Source organism: Dipodomys spectabilis, unplaced genomic scaffold (assembly GCF_019054845.1).
Source record: "Dipodomys spectabilis isolate Male_0828 unplaced genomic scaffold, ASM1905484v1 ptg000347l, whole genome shotgun sequence".
Classification (NCBI taxonomy): domain Eukaryota; kingdom Metazoa; phylum Chordata; class Mammalia; order Rodentia; family Heteromyidae; genus Dipodomys; species Dipodomys spectabilis.
In genome coordinates, this window is record NW_024871024.1 from 153,722 (window position 1) to 180,575 (window position 26,854).

At 40.8% G+C, this 26,854-nt stretch overlaps 1 protein-coding gene across 1 annotated transcript in view; it reads right to left on the bottom strand.

Annotated features, from left to right (window-relative positions):
• Frmd7 (FERM domain containing 7) overlaps positions 1–26,231 on the bottom strand; it is a 53,022-nt gene extending 26,791 nt beyond the window's left edge. Inside the window, exon 1 of the mRNA XM_042665795.1 lies at positions 26,175–26,231. Within this exon, the coding sequence (XP_042521729.1) occupies positions 26,175–26,231 (57 nt within the window). The remainder of the gene's footprint in view (positions 1–26,174) is intronic.
• Positions 26,232–26,854: the final 623 nt, after the last annotated feature.

Below are 26,854 nucleotides of genomic sequence, written 5' to 3' on the forward strand. Positions count from 1 at the left end.
TGGTGCAGGGAAAGGGAGCTGGAAATCACCGACCCTTAGAATTAACGGCAACCTTGAGAGGTCACAAGAGTCCATCCGCCTCCCCTCCCCCCCCCCCCCCCACCAAGGCAGCACCACACTGCACAGAGCTCACATCTGGGATTTAATAGCTTCCAGGAAGGCGGCCCACCTCCCCACTTCCCTCATGGACCAAAAATACGCCCCTTCTCCCCACTCCCCCCCCCCTCCGGACTTCCCTCCACTTGCTTACACTGCCCAGGGCTCGACCAAATCGAGATCCATTTGGGTTAACCATTGTTCTATTTTTAAACGCAAATAGCCCACAAAGGGTGAAATCTATTGCACCCCAGCACCTGGAGAGCGAGTTGCTGCACTGAGGGACCAGAGGTTTGGTTTGATGTGGGAGATTGCGTTTTGGAGCTGCAGTCCAGGAAAAGGGAGAGAGCACTGGAAGAGGAGGTGGGGCCTGGAAGAGGGGGCGCCTGGCTGGGGAGGGGGGGGGAGAAGGTGTGTGTGTGTGTGTGTGTGTGTGTGTGTGTGTGTGTGTGTGTGTGTGTGTGTGTGTGCCTATGTGGCAACCTTGCCTAGGGCAAGTGCTGACACAGACCATTCCAGACAGATGAAATCGCTCCTATTTTTAAAGTCCTCCAGACAAGGAGCTGCCATGGGATTTTTATTATGAAGAAAGAAAGAAAGGAAAGGAAAGAAGAAAGGAAGAAAGAAAGGAGAGAGAGAGAAAGGAAGGAAGGGAAGGAAGGAAAGGGAAAGAAGAAAGAAAGAGAAAGAAAGAAAGAAAGAAAGAAAGAAAGAAAGAAAGAAAGAGAAAGAAAAAGACTTCTACAAAGAGAGGGATGACAGCAATGCTTTTCTCCAACAGCAAAGAAACATTTCAGTCACGAGGACCACATTCCATCACAGACTGTAGTTTCTTTACAAAGGATTTCAGAAACTCAAGCTTTCCCTTTTCTTCTGTATTTTACTTCTGATTTTTCCATGGAGCCGCTTCATCCTTCCTATCAAGAAGGCCGGGTTCCATGTGTTCTGTGCATGTAAAAGTTTCTGTAGTCACACAGACTATTTTAGCCAATCTTGGAAGGTTTAACATTGCCTCTCTTTTTGCTCCCTTCCATGAAGTCTCATACTATGTTTATTTAGAAATAATCCCGATTCTTCCATTCCTGTAAATGTTGCCAAATGGCTCTCAAGATCTCTAGCATTTGTGCAGTTGGAGGTCAGGCACTCACGTGGTTCAAACTTTCCACCCCTGTCTCCCGGGCAGGCATTTCCCTTCAGTTCTCCATATGTACATAGGAATTGGCCCGCCTTGTGGAATGTATTGCATAATAGGTACTGCCTTAGTTTTGTCTCAACACGCAGCCTTCATTTTTTTTTCTACCATTACGATCTGATTCTTCCATTTTTAATGTTATGGTTATCATCCTTGTGATTTCTCTTTATACACAACTTTCTTGATTTTTTTTCTTTCTCTACTTGTGATTCTTTGTACACTTGCCTGCTCTTTTTCAAATTCGCATCTGTGAACACTCTAATCAATTAGCTTCCTGATGGACCTGAAATTTGTATAACCAATCAGTCTTCCTACTCAAGAAGTTAAAACTGAAATCCCAAATTCTGCCCTGCCCTGTTCCCCTTGCATTACAGTAGAGCAGTATCTGCTCTCTCTAGCTCTCTCTCTCTCTCTCTCTCTCTCTCTCTCTCTCTCTCTCTCTCTCCCTCCCTCTCCCTCTCCCTCTCCCTCTCTCTCTCTCTCTCTCTCTCTCTCTCTCTCTCTCTCTCCCTCTCCCCCCCCTCTCTCTCTGTTGCTGTTCTGGGGCACTCAAGGTCTGGGCACTGTAGCTGAGATTCTTTTGCTCAAGGCTAGTACTCTGCCACTTGAGCCACAGCTCCATTTCTGGAGTTTTTGTTTTGAGTATTTTATTGGAGATATAAGTCTTACAGACTTTCCTGTCTGGGCTGGCTTTGAACTGTAATCCTCACATCTCAGTCTCCTGGGAAGCTAGGATTACAGGCATGAGCCACCAGAGCATGGCAGCAGTGTCTACTTTAAATAAATTATATATATATATATATATAATATACATATATGTGTACATATATATGTGTATATATATTTTTTATTCTTGTGCCAGCAATGGGGCTTGAACTCTGGGCCTGTGTGCTGGCCACTAACTGGTTTGTTAATTTATTTTTCACTGAAAGCTGGTTCTCTACCACTTTTGGCTTTTTGGTGGTTAATTCAAGATACAAATATAACTAACTTTTCCTGCCTGGGCTGGCTTCAAATTGTGATTCTCAGATATCAGTCTCCAGAGTAGCTAGGATGACAGGTGTAAGCCTTTGGTACTGGCTATATATGTAATTTTATAGTGCGTAAGTTCCAAATTAGGGTTTTCTGCATGTTACACGAGCTCTTTACCACTGGGATACATCTTTAGCCTTTGTATTATCTTGTCTTTTCGAACTTGTGATTATAATATCCTATTTATTAGATCATAACCAAACTCCTTTTCTTATGCAAAGAATAATATTCAAAATAGCTAGTTCTAGAAACTAATCTGCCAGGCACTAGTGGCTGATGCTTGTAATCCTAGATACCCAGGAAGCTGAGATCTGAAGATCACACCTCAAATCCTACCTGGACAGGAAAGTTGGTGACTTTTATCTCCAATTAATCACCCAAAAACCAGAAGTGGAGCAAAAAAATCTCAAGGACTGCATACACCCAGGTCCTGAGTTCCAACCCCAGTATCAGCACACACACACACACACACACACACACACACACACAAAATCTGCCCAAATTTCTATGCACCTACAGCTGTCATATACCAATTTGTTAAAGTCGACCTGGATTTTAGTCTTTCTCTACTGAGTTTCTGGTGGGATGAATTGAGACAAACCAAGTATCTCACAGATTGATCTAGCTGGTGTCAGTTACCTGAAGACAAAACCCATGTGTTTCAATACCTGGCATTATGCATAGTACCTAGAAGTCAGTAGACATTCAATAAATGTTTACTGAATAAACAGATGAACTGACCCAAACATTTTACTTGATTCATGAACATTAGTATAATAGATGATAGCTCTCTCAAGAGGAAAACAATCATTGTATGACTTTGAGAATATTATGCAGTATTTCCAAGTATTAATTTATTCATACATGAAGATAATAGTGGTATTATCTCATCATACTGTTGGAATAAACAAGATATTTCACATTAAAATCTTAGTCTGGCACATCAAAAGATATAGGTAATGCATGCTAATAAATATGATGGCATAAATCTGGAATTACTCACATCAAACTATTAACAGTATCATTCTTAAAAAGGAGATAGGAGTTGTGCTGTGGCTCAAGTGGTAGAGTGCTAGCCTTGAGCTGAAGTGCTCAGGAACAATACTTAGGCCCTGAGTTCAAGCCTCCTGACTGACCGCCCCCCCCCCCCCCCACAAAAAAAGGAGATAGGGCCAGGTTCATGCCTACAATCTTAGCTGCTGAGGAAGCCGAGATTGGAGGATTGTGGTTCAAAGCCAGCTGTGGCAGAAATCTGAAAGATTTTATTTCCATCTAATGAGCAAAAAGCCAGATAATTGAGTCTTATGTTTGCGGATAACTAGTGTGTGTGTGTGTGTGTGTGTGTGTGTGTGTGTGTGTGTGTGTGTGTGTGTGTGTGGTTCCAGGGCTTGTACTCAGGGTTTCATGTTCTTGCTCAGCTTTCTTGCTCACAGCTGGTACTCTACCACTTAAGGCACATTTGTAGTCCAGCATTTTGCTGGTTAATTGGAGATGGAGTCTTGCAGATTTCTCCACCTGGTGCATGTATTGAACCTTATGATCCTCTAGGTTTCAGCCTTCTGAGTCACTAGGATTACAGGCATGATACACTAGCACTCAGCTCTTAAATATACTTGTGATGGTTCTACTTGTCATTATTACACAATTTAATTAAATTATATGGATATCAAACATTATTATGAACAATAAAATCCAGAGTTGTTTCTAAGAAGATTAATTTGAACTCTTTATAAAGTCTCAATGAGGGAAAAATCTCCCAATTGTGCTGACAGATTAATTTTCAATATAACAGCCACATACCAGGAAAGTGAACATCAAAGTCTGAAAGGATTCTATACTAAAAGTGCATCAGAAGCAACTATGTTTTTTCATGTTAAATAAGCAAATATTAGAAATAATATATGATGCACTATGGGTGTGATCTATGAAAAAAAAGATGAAAGGGGTACAACCAAAAGTCCATACTTTAAAAAATAATCTTGGCCTTATATAATCAGATTGGCATATAAATGTTTTGTTTGGGAAGATGTAATGAATTTTTATTTTTTGACACAATATCCAACTGAGCCACATACAGTTGGAAAAACAAAAAGTACAAGCATGATCTTTTGTTTTCTAGTTTACATTTTGCAGCCACATTTTTCATAATCCTTTTATTTGGGTATTTGTTTGGTAGTTTACTTCTTTATTTCATTTTATTGTAAAGGTGACATACAGAGGGTTTACAGTTACGTAAGTCAGCTAATGATTATATTTCTTTTCTTTTTTGTTTTCTTTTTTCTTTTTTTTTTTTGCCAGTCTTGGTGCTTGAAGTCAAGGCCTTGGCACTGTCCCAGAACTTCTCTTGCTCAAGGCGAGGACTTTGCCACTTGAGCCACAGTGCCACTTCCAGCTTTTTCTTTTGATGTGGTACTGAGGGATGAAACCCAGGGCTTCATGCATGCAAGGCAAGCACTCTACCATTAAGCCACATTCCAAGCCCTCATTTTCGCCTAGTTTTTCCCTTCCAAACTCCCCTGCAAATTGTATAGTTCATTTTCTTTCTTTTTCTGTTTTTGGTTAGTTGTGGGCTTGAACTCGGGGCCTGGGCACTGTCCCTCAGCTCTTCAGATCAAGGTCAGCACTCTACCACTTGAGCCAGAGCACCACTTCTGGTTTTCTGAGTGGTTTTATTGGAGATAAGAGTCTCGCAGATTTTCCTACCCAGGCTGGCTTTGAACAGTGATCCTCAGATCTCAGCTTCCTGAATAGCTAGGATTATAGGCGTGAGCCAACATGCCCAGCTTTCAACATATTGTCTAGTATCACTGCTGCATTTGCTCACCTTTTGTCTCATCATTTCCATGTGCACCATTTGTCCTAGACACTCCCCAAAACATATAAACTAACATACAAGACAAAAGGTACAGAAATTTAAAATAGCAACAAAGGAGAAAAAAACAAGAAGCAAAATAACATAGAACCTCTTATTTCTATTATTGTAGTTCATTTTGATAAACACCATTTTATGTGATCAGGCATATAAATGTTAGTGTATATATTGATGTTAAAATAAATTATTTGAAGTATTTATGTGTCTATGTATATGATTTATTATGATACCTGCTTCTGCAAATTTTATCAGTTTACTGGCCAATAAATGCCATGGTCAACTTTAGGAAAGCCATTCTACTGTATCTCCATGTTTAACACATATTGTTAAAATATAGACTATATATTTAATGGTTCAGAAAGGGATAGACAAATAAAATATAGCATGCTAACAGCAGCAAAATACATTACTCTCATTTTCCTATGACACTCACAACAGTGAAAACATAATTGTCATACAAAGTGTCTTATAGATAATTCTCCTATTTCCATAGTTGAGTCTAGCATTCAAAATATTACGCTCTGCTTAGTAGATTATTCTTGATGTCACAAATGATAATCATTCATTCTCCTTCCTTATGGTATGTTTCCTTTTTTAATCCCAAAATATAATCTCAGTCAACTCAGATTGTCATAACAAAGTGCCACAGGCTGAGAAGGTCAAACAATAGGAATCAATTTTCTCACAGTTCTAGAGGCTGGAGATATAGCATGATGTCAATTTGGTATCAGCATGGTCAAATTTTGGTAAAGGCACTTCTCTTAGCTTATAGACAACTACTTTCTCACTATGTCTTCCTAAGCAGAAGAGAGAGAAAGAGGAACATCTCATCCTCTTCTTATACTAATTGGATTGGATATGGACCCCATCCTTATGATCTCAACCTTAATTACCTTCTAAAAGTTTTATCTCTATGGTTATATTGAGGGTGAGTTTCCTTACGAAGTTTAGAAGGATACAGGTCAGTCCATAGCAATAATCTATTCAGCTTGGTCATCTACTTTAGTTATTCTATTTTGCTCATCATTTGAGGCTTTCTTTGTTTGCTTATTTTTTGAGACAGCTACGATTGGCCGCAAATTTGCAATCCTCCTCCCTCAGACTCCCAAGTGCTGGGATTACAGGTGTGTGCCACCATTCCCAGTGTCTTTTTTTTTTTTTTTTTACCTTTTTCCCACATCAAATCAAATGTAAAATAATGAAGACTTCCGAGGAATTTTGAAAAGAATGCATCCAGCTACAGAAGGTCAAAGAGGAGTCCCAAGAACGCACTGAACACCTGCAACAAATATAAAGCAGTACCTGGGGGTGGTTAAGAATGTGAGGTCTGCAGCCAGACTCACCTGAATCTAGAGGGAGGGGATCTGGAGCAAGCCACTTTATCTCTGTGAGTCTCAGTTTCTTCAATTGTAAAACAGGATGGCCCAGAAGCTAGTCATAAAATGGCCACATATTATATAATAACATTTATATGAAATGTCCACAATAGATAAATCCATATAAATATAAAGCATACTAATGCTTTCTAAGGGCTGCGAGCAAGAAGGAGGAGAGGGGAGTGATTGTTAGTCAGTACAGAGTTGACAAAAATAGTGATGATTGCACAGCATAATGAAATACTGCAAACAATTGAGTTGTATATGGAAAAGAATGAAAATTTAAATATGTGAATAATATCTCAATGTCAGAATCGTCAAGAGTATCTAATGAGAATATTCAACTAAAGCATGTTACATGGCATCTGGGCGCAAAGGAAGAACATAGTTGACAAGTTATACATTAGCCATATATTTTAATCAACCAAACCCAGACACTTTTGGAGGTGACATGTGACCTTAATAATTATATTGTCACTACAGATATACTCCAGGGCTGCTTGGGACAAATCCTAGTGTGTAGTCACCTAGCTATCAGCATGTGGACCACCTTCAGGGTCTATTTTCACAAGGTAACTATGTTTTTGAGTAATCAAGATCTTGGATATTAGGAATCACATATGTGATGATTAGCTTCTCCTCAGTGCCTGCCAATCACATTTCCAATGGCAGTTTAACCTTTGGTCTTTTTTTTTTAACCATCTTGATTCCGCTTTCATACGTCAAACCCATAACTGCCCCCACAAAAAGGCAGAAAGTGAGAACTACTTCAGCCTGCATCTTGGTTTTTGGTGTGTTTGTTTTTGCCGGTTGTGGGGCTTAAACTCAGGGCCTGGGCACTGCCCCTGAGCTTTTCAGCTCAAGGCTGGCACTCTACCAGCCACAAGGGTTTTCTGGTGGTTAATTGGAGAGAGAATATCATGGACTTTCCTCCCCAGGCTGGTTTTGAGCCACGATCCTCAGATCTCAGCCTCCTGAGTAGCTAGGATTACAGGCATAAGCTACTGGCACTCAGGTTAATCTTCTTAATAAACACTTTGAAAGTTTAACTTTGCCTCTCTCAGGATGTTTTTCCTCAATTCTTTGTTTTGTTTTTTTGGATCTTTTTCTTTTCCCGATGTGATCATCATCCTTTAGGTTTCATGTTGCTATTTTTGCCTTTGTTTTTCTGTTCATAACATTACCCTTGCTGAACATATGAAATGTCATCTAAAGAGCACCTAACCCCAAAAGATGATAAGGGTTTTAGTACAAGGGATTCCTAATGCAAAGGACACCTACTCAGGCATGAAAAAGGAGTTTGGAGTTAGCCAGGTAAAGCAAGAGAAAGAAAGGATCAGAGGCAGGAAAGATTAGAAAATGTGATATGAACAATGGACCTGCAACCATGTTGCTGAAGGAGAAAATGAGACAGTAACTGGAAAGGTGGGCAAGGGGTATACTTAACACGGAGGGCACTTTGTAACATATGAGGCCATATGCTCAAAGTTGGGGGGTAAAACGGGGCTGAAGTATCTGACTAATCACTTTAATTTTTTTTTGGTCAGTCTTGGGGCTTGAACTCTGGGTCTCAGCACCGTCTCTGAGCTCTTCAGCTCAAGGCGAGCACTGTAACTCTTGAGCCACAGCACCACTTAGCTGATTGATTTTAAGCAGGGAGTTGACATTATCAGAGATTGTGTTTTAGAACCCCTAGGCTGGAAGATAAGGCAATTTCCCATAGTATAAGGGGGTCTTGTTAAAATTCAGCCAGATTCAGCCAGGCACTGGTGGATCATGGCTGTAGTGTAGATTCAGATTGAATAGGATCTGCATTTCCTACTGCTCTTCAGGCTCCCAAATGACACCCTTGCTGCTTTGAAGAACAGGGGTAGAAGAGGTGAGTGGAGAAAGGGGCAAAACAGATGATAAGCAGACAGACTTTGACTACTCTGCACAAGTTTGCAAAGAAAGCTACAGTTTGCCATATCGACAGTCCTCTACTGGCTTAAAATGATAAAACAACCTTTTAACACTGGACCTCCAAAGTGTTCATTTTACCTTTTAAAGTCATCTGCCTGACATTTTCTTTCTCATCTTTGGTGGTGAACCTCAGAGTTGCTTTATGTATTGTCTGTCTTGCCACTGGCCCCAATTACCCTGTTGGAACTGGCCCAGAATCTATTTTCTCCGTAATAGTATTAAACACAATGCCACTCCACAGTTATTGTGTACATGTTTATGTGGCTATACTTCTCCTTAATTTCCATCCCTCCTTTTACTCTTCAAATCCTGAATTACAAATGACAATTTGGGGAGCCCCCAAACCAAGCAGAGCACCCAAAGATTTGAGCTAAGTTGCTCAGAAAGTCTGAAGATTATTTCTGCACTTTTGGTCTAAGCATGTTTTTATTTTTATTTTTTTAAGCAATTTGTTTTTTCCCTTCCCCTCAACATCAAATACAGTGAAAGCCCGGGTTATACCATGGGGGAGGGACATACAAAGCAACAAAGAAATATCTTATAAATATGTTAGAAACAACAGCAAGAAAGAAAAAGAAACATATGAGTCCTCATCTTGGGGTTCATTTCACTTAACATCAACTTATTTGACCATTTCTACTTGTCTCAGATATATACTAGTTATTGCAAATAAAGGAAACCATGGGAACTTATGTTTCTTTGGGCCTGTCTTACTTCACTTAATATAATTTTTTCCAAGTCTTTCCATTTCCTAACAAATGGGGCAATGCCATTCTTTCTGACAGAGGCATAGAATTCCATTGTGTATATATACCACATTTTCTTGATCCATTCATCTACTGAGGGGCATCTGGATTGATTACATATCTTAGGTATGGTAAATAATGCTGCAATAAACATAGTTGTGCTGGTAGCTTTAGTATGGTCTTGTTTGTGATCATTCAGGTAAATGCCCAAAATTGGGATTGCTGGGTCATAGGGAAGCTCTATGTGGAGTCTTTTGCAGAACCTCCATACTACTTTCCAAAGTGGTTGAACAAGTTTACACTCCCACCAACAATGCAGTAAGGTTCCCTTCTGTCCACATCCCCTCCAGCATCTGTTGTTATTAGAGTTCTTGATTATAGCCGTTCTAACTGGGGTGAGGTGGTATCTCAATGTTGTTTTGATTTGCATTTCTTTTATGGCTAGGGAGGTTGAGTATTTCTTCATGTGTCTATTGGCCATTCTTCTTTCCTCTTCAGAGAAGTTTCTCTTTCTAAGCATGTTTTTAATAACATACACTGAACTTTGGCCTTTAGTGTCTAAAGTGAAAATGGCCAACATTTTTTTTTAAAATTTAGATCAAAATGCAATTCTGTCTTTTTTTAAAGCCAATCACAGAAAACAGAAAAGTAGTGATACAATCTGTAGCATCGGGTGTCTGTTCACTGTCCATTTATGCCTATTTTATCAATGTAACCTCTAAAAGAAGACCTTTTGAATGGGTTTGGAAAAGCAATGTGTTCACACTGTTTTACTGTTGAGGATCCTTCAACACAAAGAAAAAAATCTTTGATAATAATGATGAATGTTTTCTTCATGGCTATGTGGTTTCCGTTTTTAGTTTCCAAAAGAACATTTATACGCTGAATTTTTAAAAATTCTCTTAAACCACTTTTGAAATGGATGTTGTATTGTTTTCCATTTTATAGATAAGAAAGCTGTCTCTAACAGCAATACTCACAAAGAAATATGTTGGAAATGATCTGTCCAACGGGGGGGGGGGGGGGACATTGGGAGGGAGAGAAAGTGGGAGAAAAATGTGGGAGAGGGTAACAAGTAATGCACTCACTACCTTACTTATGTAACTGTAACTCCTCTGTATGTCACCCTGACAATAAAATTAAAAAATAAATGAAAAATTTTAAATAATTAAAAAAGAAAGGTGCATCTTAGAGAAATAAAGTTTATCTTCTTCAATCCAGCTCTCTGCTTATAAGTAGCAATAGGAATATGCAACATTCAGAGATCAGGGAGTCCACTAAAGGCAAACCTTTCTCCTTCATTCCAGGTCATGTCCAGTAATCCAGGAATCCAGGAACCTCTTAGGGGTTGAACCTCCGGATAACATGTGTATGTATGTGTGTGTGTGTGTGTGTGCGTGTGCGCGCGCGCACACGCACACACGCACACCAGTTTTGAGTCTTGAACTTACTTAAGCTTTTGTGCTCAAGGCTAGTGCTCTACCACTTTGAGCCACAGCACCATATCCGGCTTTTTCATAGTTAGTGGGAGCTTAGAGTCTCACAGACTTTCCTGCCTTGCAACTGCAATACTCAGATATCAGCTTCCTGAGTAGCTAACGACCAGCACGTGGCTAGTGGCTTGTTTATAAAGACTGCTTTAACTTTTCACAAAAAGGCAAAGATTCTGACATTGCAAAAAAAAATTTAAATGTACACATCTTGTACATTTGTCTATAATTGAGTCAGATATTGAACATCATTGACAGAGACTGTGTATGGCCCCTGGACGATTAGTAAAGGCCGTACAGAAATTCACTGAGCAGGCTGCTTCTAGGCTTAGTTCCTGGTAAGTAAAAAACTGGACAGAGAGGGAACTTTCTCTGGGGATACAGTCTAGGCTTTTAGCATCTGGGGAAGAGCAGAACAAGGTGCAGTTACACATAAAACAACAAAGTCTAAGTAGGAAATCAAGGGATGCCCTTTTTCTACAACTCAGGGGACTCAGCCATAAACCCTGGAGAGAAGCATGGTTTCTGAGTACTTTCCTGGTGAGGGTGAGCAAAGCGAACAACCTCAACAACCTCGCCAGTTGCTTGTGCATGTGTGAAATTCACACCACATTACAACTGGGTTTTATTCGATTTCTGAAAGCATAAAACAGTTCAAAGTGCTGCATGTGTGAAAGATGGGAGCCTTAAAGTTGCTTGAAATGAACTGCTGAGAAAGATTTCCGGTCTGTGTGACTGAGACTGTCCTGGGGGGAGGGGAGACTCCTAGAGAATCAAACTGAGTATCTGCCTGATCAGCAGCCCTTTACCCTCGGCTATATTGATACCAAAGAACCAAATTACAAAGAGCAATGTGGAATTCCATAGCTAGTCTAAGATCTGATAGGTGATACTTTCTGGCAGACACCTTTTCAAAAGCTACATAGGAACAATAAAACATCATTGCCTGCAGCCTTAGGAGGCGGGGCAGTGACCTGAACCGGCTATGATTCCTGATCTTTACTAGATTAGTTGGTTGGAGTCAAAGAGATTCTCACAGCTCAGCTACCCTTTTTACTAAGGGAAAAAGGAGGTAACCCCCACCCCCTACACACACAAGATTACCACCTTAAGAGCAATCTTGCCCCCACTCGTGGGACATTGAAATTATCATGCCTATCCTGGAAAGACTGTTGCAAAGTGACAGTGTAATAATAGTATTCTTAAGACAGAGCTCTCAAGTCTTGTTGAAATTACTAACTACTCTGGGTAATTAAAACAATTATAATTGTTTGTTTCCCTGTAATGCTTTAGCACTAAATCCTCACGGTGTTCATGATGTACAACCAGATTCGAAATGGTAGGTGGAATTTTCTTGTAAACTTTAAATCAATTCGGTATATATGTAGCAATGAGATAGCAGGACACAATACAGACCATTAGACGCTCCTCATTTTGCAAGTGTGACCATTACCATCCAGAGCAGGAAAGACACTTGCCTGGGATCTTGCAGCAGGTAAATAGCAAACCTGGGAATGGAACGCAGGTCTCTTGCCCTCCAGGAATGGGCTCACCTCATTACACCACGCTGCCCTTTAATATAGAGACAACTAATATGTAGGTATATGAAAGATAAGAAATGAATACACACCCAATTATTTTATGGGCACTTGAGGATGAAACCAGGGCCTTTGTACATGCTACCTCTATCAAGGCTCTACCAGTGAGCTACACGAAGTCAAACACCTTGTTCCTAGATCCAGTCTCTTTGTTCCCCAAATCAACTCTGCCGAAGGAAGACAGTGTGGCCACTTGTTGTCCAGCCTGGATTCCAGCAGGTCAGAAGTCATTCTGCTCTGACAGGTTATGAATTTCACAGATACTCTATAAAGAAGTCCTTAAGGAATAATGCCTTTAAAAACATCTACTTAAACAAAGAGCCTGTGAAAACTGGCCTTTGAAGGTTACTGTGGAGAATCAGTGTTGACTGAACAGAAAAAATCTCTTTGACTATATTCAGGAAACCATTCCAGACTAAGTGCAATGGGGGATTCACGTGGAGTTTGGGGAGCCATAAGACAGTCATATTTCAATGTCTAAAGCATACACCACAATGTTAAAGTCTGGGTGAGGGAATCACACTTGAATTTCATCTTTCCCTCTCTTTTTGCTTATCACAAGTTTCTCATTTATATAGCTTAGGTTCTATCAATTATTGAAGGTGGATGTCAAATTTAAAAGGGGGAAAAAAAAACCCATCACAGCCTCTAGGGGCTTTAGCTTACCACACTGAAAGGTCAGCTGAACTATCATTCATGTTAATCTCCTTGCCATGAAGGGAACGAGACCATCCCCTCTCCCTTTCAACACCCTCATGTGAGCCAGGTGTGTTTGCTTGTCGACACCTGTGGACTACACTAAGGGACCAGTTCTGCCCTGCAGCAGGAAGCCTGTAAGAGGCCCCTGCCTCAGTCTCGACCTGGCTTCTTGCCAAGCTCCACATTTGCAAGCATTGCTTAGGGCCTGCCATTTCACTCCTCTCTCCTCACCCACACATTTGACCTTGCTTCACGTGGCCTCTTCCTAGGGTTCGTGCAGTTGAATACCCATGCAGTTAGACCTACTATAGCAGTCACGTTGACTCCATTTCAGCCCTGCCTTCCTTCGATATTGATTGCCACATATGTTGTCTACACTGTAGATGCTTCATACAGATTGGAACCTATGACTCAGCAGCACAGACTCCTGAAGTTGCTTGCAGCTGTCTGCCCTTTACCTTTCTAGCCTACAACAGCAAAGTCCTGAGTACTAACTCACGTATGGAACAATCTGGATTCTACAACCAAACCCTTATCAAAGGTTATATATTTTTTCCTCTCTCGGGCTCAGCTACAGCTGAACCCAGGTCTGGGAACCTCTGCTATCTTCCATCTTCTGACTATTTCAATATGGTGGCCTTGTTATTGGGGTCCAAGCACAGCCAAGTCAGAACATGTTTAATCTAGTTTTTTCCTTGTACTACTATACATCAAAAAGCCTGATTTAGTAGAAAGAAAAAGTATACTTTAACTTGGAAAGTATAGAATTGTGGGAACCTAGGAAGGGGGTAAGGATGGGATTTGTAAACTATTAGCAATCTTTGGTGGTGAACATGGGATACCCCCATTTGTGTCTTAATACCAGTTGTATCTTCCCAATGAAAGCTTTTCTAATACCTTTCTCCTTTAATTGCTTAGGTGGAATTATTTGTGCAGAGGATCTGGTTAAGCTGACTCACTGCTATTTATAAACCCAAACCCAAGATATTTCTCTCTTTCTGAATGTCAGATCTGACATTTGCTCTTCCCAATTTAGGAGGCTCTAATCCACTGTCCTGTAAATACAGAAAGGAGCAAACCCATTCGGGTGACATCTACAGAATACCTGCAAGAGCCTTTATATTTTGTTAGGAGTACAGATGGCTTCTCCTTTGTGGTTCTCTGAGAGAGCCCAAGGCAGGGCATTTCTCATCTCAGGCAACCCTATTTTGAGTACTCAGTGAAAACTGATTGTTAGCACACAAGAGTACATGGCTGGTTCAGAGGGAAAATGGTTACTTTAAGACATAAAATGCTTATGTCACATCCCTCCTGTTTTAAGATCTTACTTCCTAGTTTTATTAGCAAACTGACATTTTGTCAAGTTTTTTCATTGGAGGAACTGAGAGCAAAAACAATGTCCATTCTCTTACTGATTCAACCGATATTTATTGAGCATCTATTATGCTTCAGGTGAAGCAGTAATTATTCAACAGACATCACTTGCTTGATAGAATTAACAGAATTCACTATGTCTTTTTGGACTTGATGACACTCATTTCTCTAACAACAACAAAATACCTTTTTTTTTTTGGCCTGATTTAGTGCTCAGATGCCACCAACCTTTCTAACCCTGTCCATTTCTCTGAACCATTCTCATTGTCCATCTGTCCAATAAGTGTTCCCTAACAATGCACAGAGGTCCTGCTTCCCCAACTCTGATTTCCCCACCAATTGCTGGCCATTAAAGGGTAGCTAAAGGGATCAAAAACCCCATTCAAATCCTATTTTGACCACTTCCCCTTCTGTGACTTTGGGCAAATGATTTCACCTCTTTTCCCAGTTGCTCAATTACCTAAGAGGAGTGTTGAGAATACCTTTCACCAAGCTGATAAAGGTAAAATGCTCAAAGATGTACCTGGCATGGAATAAATATCCTATACACATTAGCTATTGTCATTACTATTTAGGTTGGAAAGGCACTGAGTGGTGATTGTGGGTAAGTGGGCCGTGTAGTTGATATCTGAAGGCAGGTTCTTAGAACCTCCGCCCAGCACGTAACATAAGTAGCTTGAAAGTTTTGGCTCTGCAATGTGTGTGTGTGTGTTTGTGTGTGTGTGCTGGACTTGGGGCTTGAACTCAGGGTCTGGGTGCTGTCCGTCAGCTTTACTGCTCAAGACTAGCACTCTACTACTTGCACCAAAGCTCCACTTCTGGCTCTTTGGTGGTTAACTGAGGACAAGAGTCTTACGGACTTTCTTGTCTAGACTGGTTTCAAACTGTGACCCTCAGATCTCAGCTTTCCTAGTAGCTAGAATTACAGGCATGAGCCACCTGCCTGGCTTTGCCATTTTGAATGGAAGTTTCTATTTTGATTGCTTATGTAGGCAATGCAAAACTGGTTTTAATTTACTAGTAATTATTAGCATTATTATTAGCAGTAGTAGTAGTAGTGCCAGTACTGGGGATTTTCCTGCCCTATCTGTCTTCAAACCTTGATTCTCAAATCTCAACCCCCTGAGTAGCTATGATTATAGGCATGCATCACTAGTGGTCAGCTTGTAGTTTATTATTCATAAATGAAGAACTAAATTTTATATATATATATATATATATATATATATATTATGTACAGAAGGGCATTAACAGTATGCATCCTGCTATGTGCACTCTCTCAGCTCACTCTCCCCTCAATTTTAAGATCCAACAAGACTGAGGTGCTCCACAGATCTATTTCTACTTCTCCCTTTGTGTAGGCCAAACTTCAATTCCACCTTCACCTCCCAGATGCCCAACACAAGCCCAAATAATTAGCAGTGGTCAGTTAGGGCTCTGTTGAGACATTGCCTCCTTCAGAACACCATATGTGACCATCCCTTCCCTTACACCCACACTTCAGTTTGGGTTAAGTGCCCTCCCCTTTTTTTATTTTTCTAGGAAAAGGTACCCTGACTGATGTTATGTGAATACTCCATACTGTCCACTTACATACTGCATAATGTAGGTACTTGTCTACTAGCCTATGAGCTGTTAGAGGATGAGTGCTATCTCCAGTTCCTCCCTGTATCCTTCAGAGCCAACACAGTGCAGGAAAGCAATGAGGGCTCCTAGGAACTTGTTAAAATGAGTGAAGAATGAATGAAGGAGCCTCATCATATCATCTTACAAACCTATTAAGTAATGGCTATGTGAAATAAGATGAGTGGAAATTCCTAGCACATAGGTCATCGTTTTAAAGGCAATAATTGATGGTAACTTGGTAGCAGAGCTCTTTCCATCACTTAAAATGTTCTGAATGTGAAGTTCTGGAGAACCTTTGTCTTTGTTTGAGACTGTTGAAAGGTGAATTTCGTCATCACAGAAAGAATCTCAGAGGACAAAGGACCTCTTGTTTAAGACAGCTAAGCCCTGCGATTACTGGTAAGGCGCCATGCCTAAATACTTCCAGGGCCTGGGGTCAGCTCACCCAGACAGACTCCCCTTTCTGGCCCCACACCTTGGGCCAAGAGGACAAGGAGGAAGTGAGGAAAAAGGAAGAGAGAGTATAAAGTAAAGGGGATTGCAATAAGATTCTGTGGTGGGGGGGGGGGATAATTGTAGCCTGTGCATAACAGCTGTGTTTAGAAGCAGACAAGCTATATACATCAGGAAGTTCCACAACCCACAGAGAAGTGCTCCCCCCCCAAAAAAAAAACACTTGTCACCTTTCATTGTTCCCAAGCCTTGCAGCCTTCAACAGAACTTCCCAGGGGTGTCTGGCCCTAATACCTCATTGGCCAAATCTGCTTTGCCTTTCAGGGGTGCAAGTTCACCAAGGGGTGGATCTCTCCATAGTAGAACTGGTCTAACTGAATGCTTTTCCAGTTCTGACAGTTTGGCACAAAGCTGCTGAGTGGCACCAAATATCAGGAAGCTAGGGCTAGCACTGCTCTCTGATGCTGGGTTGGCAAGTTTTAGGCCCTTTTAGGAAATGACTGGGCCAATTCTGCCACCTCCCAGATGGTATTGCCCCTGAGGCCATAGCCTTGTGACCGCAACCCCCCCCCCCCCTTGCCCCTGCCAAGTCATTAGACTCAAGTCAGTCACTCTGAAACATTTTTCCTTGTCTTCCGTTGCAGTTGACAACTTTATTGTATTAAAGCACACGGGAAAGCTAAGCTCTCAAAGAATGCAACGTTATTTGTGTTTGTGACAGGTCCAACAATGATGCAAATACAGAGTAACAGTCCACTGCGAAGAAAGGGAGAAATGCCCACAGAATGCAGAGGAATCTGGCTCTATAACAAAAGAACTCCTGCAGCAGGGTAAGGAGCCAGGCCTCCTGAGCAAGCACCCAGACAACAGGCACTGCAGGCTGGACTGCACTATGATGAAAGATGAAGGGGTGGCAAGGCCCCAACTAACTATAACTCTTCACAGAGATTCCCACGAGTGCAAACTTAAGTCCACACCCAGCTGCCACCCACCTGGTTCCAAAGACACTTCTCTCATCTCTTCCCCCAGCCCTTCAAGTGCACTTGCCTTTGGTTCCCTTCTCCTTCCACTTTTGGGGGGAAGATGCAGGATGGGCATGAGTGCAAAACCTGCCATCCAGGCCTCTCCTCTGAGAGGCAGCCCAGAGGCATCCTGATTGCCAGGTGACTGCAGAAGATCAGGGGCCCTCCATGAGGGGTGGGCCAAACAGCACCCCAAACCACACTTGGCCTGCTGCTGACTATTCTGGGACCAGACAAAACTCAAGCACATTCTTTATTTTTCCTTCAAGTCATTCCCCAAGTCAACACACGTTAGGATGACAAATAAATCCTTGGAAAAGAGATGGGCAGACTAGGCAGTTGAATAGGTTGACAGGTTATAATTCCAGCTTGATTTTTCTGAGCTGATTTCAGAGTTCCTTTACATGGCTTTTTTTTTGGGGGGGGGGAGTCAGTCATGGGGCTTGAACTCAGGGCCTAGGCATATCTTTGAGCTTTTTCACTCAAGGCAAGCACTCTACCACTTTGAGCAACAGCTCCACTTCCGGTTTTCTGGTGGTTAATTGAAGAATCTCACAGATTTTCCTGCCCAGGCTGGCTTTGAACCACTATCCTCAGATCTCAGCCTCCTAAAGAGCTAGGATTACAGGCATGAGCCACCCGTGCCTGGCTTACTTGGCCTTCTTTATACAGGAAATGGGTATTGGTGAACTGATGTAGTGGGTCTGTTGGTCAATGAACAAACATTAGAGTACCCAGGATGGGCAGGCTGCTTTAAACTAAATAGATCATGAAGGCATGGAAACCCAGGAAGCTTTGCTGCCCACAAAGCAATCACAATAAAGTAACAAGCCTCCTACCTACATGAAGATTGGCCAGAGTCTCGAAGATTAAATACACTGTTGCTTTAACACCAGCTCACTGATTAAAATGGTGATAGGGTGTTTGATAAGTCAACTGCTCTATGCCTCAGACTATAGGCTTGTACAATTAGAGATAAACAATATTTGGGGCTTCATCAGCCTGGAATACTTCTGCTTGAACATAAATTTCAGGATGTGTGCTCAATGTCTAAAATCAGAGCTCAATGTCTAAAATCACAGTCAGGTGCCAATGGCTCATGCCCATAAACCTAGTTACTCAGAAGGCTGACATCTGAGGATCATGGTTCAAAGCCAGCTTGGTCAGGAAAGGCTGTGAAACTCTTATCTCCAATAAGCTTCTTGGAAAAAGCTAGAAGTGGCGCTGTGGCTCAAAATAGTGGAGCGCTAATGAGCAAAAGGAGCTCAGGGACAGTGCCCAGAGTTCAATCCCCAGAACCAGCAATAATAATAATAATAACAATAATAAATGGTAGCTGATTGCATGAGGCATCAGAGTAGCAAACATTAATATGGTACTTTCTGGCACTGTCCTTTGAAATGTGTTAATTTTTAATGCCTCTGGGGAGTGGGCATTAAAATGATCCCCATTTTATAGATGAGAAACCTGAGTCACTGAAAGACGTGTAAGTACCTTAGTTCAGGACGTTTATTTGATTGGTGAGAATTACATAACATAGGGAATCGAAAAGACATCTAGAACATGGCCTGTTGATACACAGTATTTCCAATTACTATTTCAGTAATGTTATTGTTGTTATTGACTATGCTAGCACTCCTATGAGTAATAACCATAGAATACTTTACAATGCAGCCTAAATGCAAAGGGTTTGGCTATTCCTACCTACTTCCTTAAAGGAAGACCTACATTATTTTTGATAACTCTAGACAGTTATTATGAAGCCGCGCAGGATTAATGACTATGGATGTGGGGCAAAGAGCAAATCCCTTGGGGCTGGTAACTAAGCACAAGCCAACCCCCAAGAAAAGTATGATACATCAACCCCAAGATGTTCCAAAGGAAAGATGGGATGGAGGGAGCACAGCCTTACTGTATGGAGGTGGGTTACAAAAATCAAGTCATATCAAAAGAAATTACAATTTGATGATGAAAAACTGTTCTAGCAGCTAAAGAGGTTTGCCAGTAAGGGAGAGGGGAGTTAGAAAGCTTGGACACCTACGTTAAGCCTGCAATCTTACAACTCTGGTATCTCTGCAATGGTCTCATGAGATAAATTTCAGAACGATCCCCATTTTACAATAAGAACACAGGCTCAGAGAGAAGTAATCCTTGTCAAGTCTCACACCTTAAAATCATTAGAGCAGGGACTAGAATTAAAGTCTTTCCAGATCTACTCCTGTCCATAAAGTGTAAATGAAGCTTCGGGTTGTCCCATTTATGAGCCTTGCTCCTCATCTGGGCTCTGTCCTGATGGTCAGTTACCTCAGCTAGAATCCTGAAGATCATCTACATGCCTTCTGGCTTTTTCATGCCCCAAAGGCTTCCAGCAGCAACTCTTACATGCATCCTTCCTGTTGGTATTCATCAGTGACCCAATTGATACTGTGTAGACAAGAGAGAACCCGAGCCCCTCCACCTCCCTTACTGTTTTTGTGGGCTCTTTGACTGGATCTAAGAATCTTGTTAAATACAAGATCTGATCAGCCAGAGAAAAATATACTAGTTTCGTTACTTTTGTACATACATGGAGATCTACAGAGTGAAGTCTGAAGAAATCACCAGAGCACAATGCTTTTATAGTTTGTAAACAAAGAATAATGAAAAATTGACAGAACAAATGGTTATCTGCTTTGGGTAGTAAATTCTAAGGCTGTCACTAAGAGATATGGTGGTGGAGGTGGGGTGTAGACACTAGTGGAATATAATGGTTACGGTGGAAGGGTCTGTTTATTCAGGTTCACTGCACCCCTAATGAGCTGTCTCTAGTGACCAAGGCTGTTTTCCTGCCTTGGTATGTGAAAAACATTCCTTCTGAAAGAAACTTTGCAGCTTGCAGCATGGAGAAAAACACAGGCCAAATGACTCTTTCGGAAGCTATACTTCCACAAGTGATTTCTGCTTGATATAACAGTAGGCTAGTTTGGCATATTTTACCATGGTATATCCTTAGCTCCTTCTACCCCTATCAGGCTGGGAATTTATGTTAGGAGGTAGTTTGATCGTCTAATATCGGAACTACTAAACTTAGTGCTATTGCCCAGGTTTTATGCAACATCTGTTGCACTTACAACACATAATTCATTAAATATGGGTCACACAAATGAATGAATACATGAATTAGTAAATCAGGAAGTAGATGAAAATGCCCCCTCATCTTTTGAGCTTTGTAAATCTCTTAATGCTTCACCCCTCAACTTCAGGACACAGGGCAGACTTTGCATAGAGTACTGTATATACCAGAGAATATTGAATACATTGCCTCGGCAATCTAGCTGCTCTTTTATTAGTGTGTGTGTGTGTGTGTGTGTGTGTGTGTGTGTGTGTGTGTGTGTGAGTTCTGAGGCTTGAAATCAGATCCTGGGTATTGTCCCATAACATTTTTTGCTCAATGCTGGTACTCTACCACTTAAGACCACAGCTTTACTCACAGCTTTTTCATGGTTAATTGAAGAGTCTCATGTACTCTCTTACTTGGGCTGGCCTCAAACCAAGATCCTCAGGTCTCAGCCTCCTGAGATGCTAGTATTACAGGCCCAGTGCCTAGGTAAACTTTGCTTTTATGTCTTTAAGTTATCTCATTTATGTTTCTCCTCAAAGCAACTCAATGAACTAAGAGTCATAAGTTACTGCCTAGTTTTTGTAGTCTCATGTGCAGGTGCATTTTATTTCACCAGAGTATTTCCTCTCATTTTTGGACAGAAAAAGTTAGCCTTATGAGGGGAGGGAAAAGATGATCTAATTCACTATTAACCAAACTACAAAAGATTTCCTCATTATTACAAGTTGAAAAACAAACCCATAGACCAATGTTCCGAAGGTAATTATCATAAATTGACAAAAGAAACCAATCACTGGGCAATTCTTTGCTTTCTTAATTGAATACTGCTCACCCTAGACACTGCCTCATCTCTGTCTCTGTCAGCAAATGACACCTAGTGGCCTTTATGATGGGGTCCCCAGGGAAGCAGGTGAGGCACTGCGTTATCTCACTGGGTAATCAGTGCATGGCCAACACAATAATCTAGCCATTAGATACATATAATTGTAGAGATGTTTCAACCTCTTGCTATGGCTTCACTTTCCATAAACTATCAAAGTGAAACATGATTTGGGACATTTGGAAACAATATTTTCTCCAAAGATAGAAATGCAGCAGGCAAGAAAGGTTAAGGCAGATTTGCACTAAACAGTGTCAGTTTGGGTGATGGGATAACTGTTTTATAAAACTCTCATCTTAACCTGAAATGAGCAAATAGCTCTGGGGTGGTGGTGAGGATTCATAGTCAAGCTAAAAATCCTATTTTTTTAGACTCTAAGATTCCAGAAAAACCTTAGCTTTGCTTCATCCTCTCTTTTCTATCAAGCATATTCTTGGTTCTCATGCACAAAAAGCAAATGTACACTAAAATTTGTGATTAATTTTACAGTTACCTTACTCCACTTTTCCTTCTCTCCATTCCTTCTCATCATCATTCTAGAAAGTGCCCCTCCCCCTTGAGCATCTACGGATATGTGGTCCAAGTTCCTATTGTCCGTGCCAACAACAGCACTAAGCGCAATGTCCATATTTGACAATAACTACATAAATGGGAGACCTTGAAATGTTAAGATAAGGTTGTTCTTAAATTCATTTTCTTCATTGGATTATACTCAGTAAACACATTCCAAAAACATGAAGTCTCATATCTACCTTAAAGCCTTAAATACCCTTGAAATTTTGTAAAGGAAAAGGTTGACTAATATTACAGAGTTCATCTAAAAAAATAAAATCAATGAACAGAGCCCCAGAGCAAAGAAAGTTCAAACAAACAGGATGCCTCCGAAGCCATTTTTCTGATAGCATTAACATGTTAAACAGAATAGGACAATTACCCTTTCCCCCTCCTCCCCCCAAACACACTATATCAACCACACAATGAGAAAAAAAAAAAGTAATCACCAAAAGCAAATTGTTAGTGCCCAGCTAGCACTGTCCAGGCCAAGAGTGTGTACTTGGTAGAGTCAATTGTGCCCAGAACAAGGCCAGAGAAATATTAGGTCTTTGATAATAATTTTTTGTATGTCGGTCCTTGGGCTTGAATTCAGGCCCTGGGTGCTGTCCCTGAGCTATTTTTTTTCTCAACACTAGTGCTCTACCACTTGATCCACAGCTCCACTTCGGGGTTTTTGGTAGTTAACTGTAGATAAGCATTTCATGGACTTGTCTGTTTGGGCTGGCTTCGAACTGCTATCCTCAGATCTCAGCCTCCTGAGTAGCCAGGATTACAAACAAGAACAACCATCACCCAGCAGGACTTTGGTAATAATGTAACTAAATGATAAAATTAATAAATGATTTACTAAGGTCTCAGTGAGAGGGATTTATTTTTGTGGAGATGGATGCATTATCAAGCGATGATGTAACTAATTCCTCAGATACGACATCATTCGGCCTCCTATTTAATCAATAAGAGGAATCCAGTTTTCCCGATCACACTGTAACTGTTAGTCCTGGAGTTCTGGTTTTATAATCAGTCTCTGACTTCAGTTCATGTGGAGTGATGAGAAATCTGGCTTCTTAATTGTCAGACCTTAAACACTGGCAAATTCACTTCGGTAATGCCACTGGAAATAGAATAAAGAGTTCTAGATTTCAATTAGCCTTCCCCAAACATTATTTGGTCAGATCATTTGTCCTTTTTGCATGACGATCATTGTGCTATTTCATTTATATATATATATATATATATATATATATATATTCATATATATATATATATATATATCATCAGGAAACTGTGAGTCCTCTACTGTTCCTCTTCCAATTATTTTTTTCTTCTGTAATCTTATTTTGAAGGAGTATTCTCCCTGGGGATGACCCATGTTTCTTGAAACTTCATTTCAGTTTGATATCAGAAGCCACTCCATATGGTTTTGCTCAACCACTAATGAGTTCTTGTTATGATTCCAAGCATTTCTTCATCCTATTTAGGACACTCGTACTGAGAAAAGAGAAAGTTTTCTCAGGTTGCTTTTTATGTGTTTGAATCTGTAAAAAGTTCTGTGCCACGATCTGCTTGACTTCTAGGGACCAATTCTCCACCTAGCTTCTCCTCCATAGTAAGGAATAAAGAATCTACTAAGTGGCTCAAAAGAGAAACCAAAGCACATGGTATCCTTTTGAATAATTTGCATAAGCAATATTTCAGGCTTAGACGGCTACTGACAGGTGAGTCATTTGGATCCAGCTGTGCACAGAGGTTTGGGGGCAGTGGTTCTGGATTAGAAATCCCAGCTCTGTACTTAGAGTATGTGTGACCTGCTCAAGCCACTTAAGCTTCCTGAGCCCCATTTTTTTTTTTACTTTACAAGATAGAAAAACAGCTACATGTTGCTGGCTCACACCTATAATCCTAGCTACTCGGGAAGCTGAGATTGAAGGATCACAGTTCAAAGCCAGTCCAAGCAGACACATCCATGAGATTCTTATTTGCAATTAATCAGCAAAAAGCTAGAAGTGGAGATGTGACTCAAGTAGTAGAGCACCAGCCTTGAGTGGAAAAAACCAAGCAAGGATACGAGGCTCAAGCACCAGTACCAGCAAAAACAAAAAAACAACGAAACAAACCAATATGGGAAAAAACCTTTTTCCCACAGTCACTCATAGAATGGAATAGAGGATCCAATGAACAAATATCTATGGCATTGCTTTGCAAATCTTAAAAATACTCTCCACTAGTCAGTCATTGTCATCACCACCATATTCACTAGTGTTTAAAGATGGAAGATAACAGGGCTGGGAAGGTGGCATGAGGCCCTCGGTTCGATTCCTCAGCACCACATAAGCAAAAAGAAAAAAGCCAGAAGTGGTGCTGTGGCTCAAGTGGTAGAGCACTAGCCTTGAGCTGAAGAGCTGAGGGATAGCTCCCAGGCCCCATGACTGACAAAAATAAGATGGAAGATACAGTTGGATGATTGGACCTTAAGTCAAGGTTCTTTCCTCTCTGAACAAAGCTTCACACAGCACTGTAGCCAGCATTGTTGCCACTCTTGGTAACGCCATGATTGCTACTTAGGAAGCAGCCTTCTACACAGCAAAAGGGATCGGATGCTTTGACACCACAATTGCTAGGTATCAAATCCCTCCCATTATGTTCCCAAGGAACACAATGCCTTGCAGCTGGAAAGAGACCATCTGATTTGCAGCCAAATCATGCTGGCATCGTGTTGCTAGAATAGACTCTTCAGGAGGTGAATTTTGCGCAGCTCTGGGGCTGTGTGGCTATGGGCTACCCACTCCCCACGTAATTGGAGCTGAATTACGACTGCATATTCAGAAAACTCTTCTGTCACCTTTTGTCAAAGATTTTTTCTTTGACTGGCTTGCAATCTCTATTAAAACTTAGCCTAAAGCAGTGTCTTTTGAATAGTCCGGCTCACTAATTCAGGTATTGGAGCCCCGTGAGCATTCACCATCAGCCTCCAAATGGATAAACTACTCAAGAGACATTTTCCATCCCTTAACTATAGTTCCAAGAAAGAATAGGAAATGCCTCATCCCTCTAATGGAAGCTATTTGCTACAAAAACAAATCATTCAGGTCCATGGACCTAGAAATGCCTTTTGCACATAAAACTGAAAGGAGGAGACAGCAAACAGCATCTGAAGCCAGGAAGTCAACCCTCCCAAAGCCCACGATTCAAATAATAATGAAATACTCATTTGAAAAATGGACTACCCACATACCTAATATCACGGCTGAGCTACAGTACTTGTCAGTTTATGTAGAAATGAAAACAACCAAACATTTTGTACAGATTTCCAGGAAAATGAACTGTTTGTTCCTTGTTAGTAGCTAATATAAGTATCAGAGGGGGATAAAAAGCAGTTTGGGTTCTGATAAAAAAAAATTGGAACATTTCAAAATGTTCATATATAAATTCTGACATCAAATTGTATGTATCTTAAGATGCTAGAACATGGACACCAAATGATGTGCTTAATATATTTGTTCTTTCTTGAGGAGATGAGATATAATTGTATGCAATCATCTCTGAGCTAGGAATTATATTAAGAACTCTGAACTATAAGTACTAAATCAAACTAAATCGTCTCTTATCCTATTTTTCTCTTTCATAGTTGTCATTACTTCCTGAAGGTCTCGTTATAAATGCATAATTCTCCACCCTAAGCCCATAGGTTTTTCTTTTTAAAAGGAGGGCAGCTTTTCCCCTTTCTTTTCCTTCAGAAGCTCAGAGGGTGAGACTCCCAGACAAATAATTTCAACGAATAATAATACCTTATTGGGTAGGAAAACCAAGTTATTGCTACTCTGCTTTTTGCCAAATACTTAGCATATCTTTAACATCCTCTTTCCTTATCCCTTGAGAACAGAGAACATGTTCTGGAAAAAAAAAGGTTAATAGGAAAACATAAACTACATTGTGATATTAACTACAGTTATCTTTTCCAAATTAAAAAAAAAAAAAACCAAAACACCATCCTCCTTCCTTCGGTCCTAAAGAACACAGAATATTGCCGGCTAATGGGCTGTCCACAAATGACCCTTATTGAATGGATAATAAAGGAATAATAGCAATGTGATTGGCACTTACATCAACCACAAAAATCTTCTGGGAATCATCCAAAAACTGCACTTTTAAATGTAGCATCTTCGGAGACGCTGTAGGGTTGCAAGCAGGCTCAGAGTGCTGTGGATGCAGTGACAGGAAGGGGGCTTTCTCCAGGAATCTCACTCCCAGCTCGATGCGGAGGGAGCCCTTGGGTCCCCCACCCCCAGCCAGGCATCCCTACTTTCAGCGGGGCCCCTTGTATCTACTTGAAGCGAAGCACACCCAAGGGCATTTGTGCTGCCCAGAGCTGGGGCTCCACAACTCCTGGGCAGCCTCTACTTTGGTCAATGTCAAATGCAACTGGACTTCATACTCAGTGCCTTTCTGCAAAGAAAAAGAAAGAGAACATTTATGACTCCCGAGGGTTTTCTTTATTTCATGAGAGCACAGTGTGGAAATCCTACATTGCAACTTGGATAAATTGAGAATGGCCATTCTGGAAAATGCAAACATTAGAGTTAGTCTCCTCGGACTGATGATTTCATGGCTAAGCTAGGAAGTGACACACACATCTTTCTATTTATACAATACAAGCTACATACCTATTCATTTATACATAAACATAATTCTAATTATTTTGAATTTACATCATTTAGAAGTGAAAATATCCTTTATTCTTGTATATTCCTTAACCACACATACGTACACATACATATATCCTT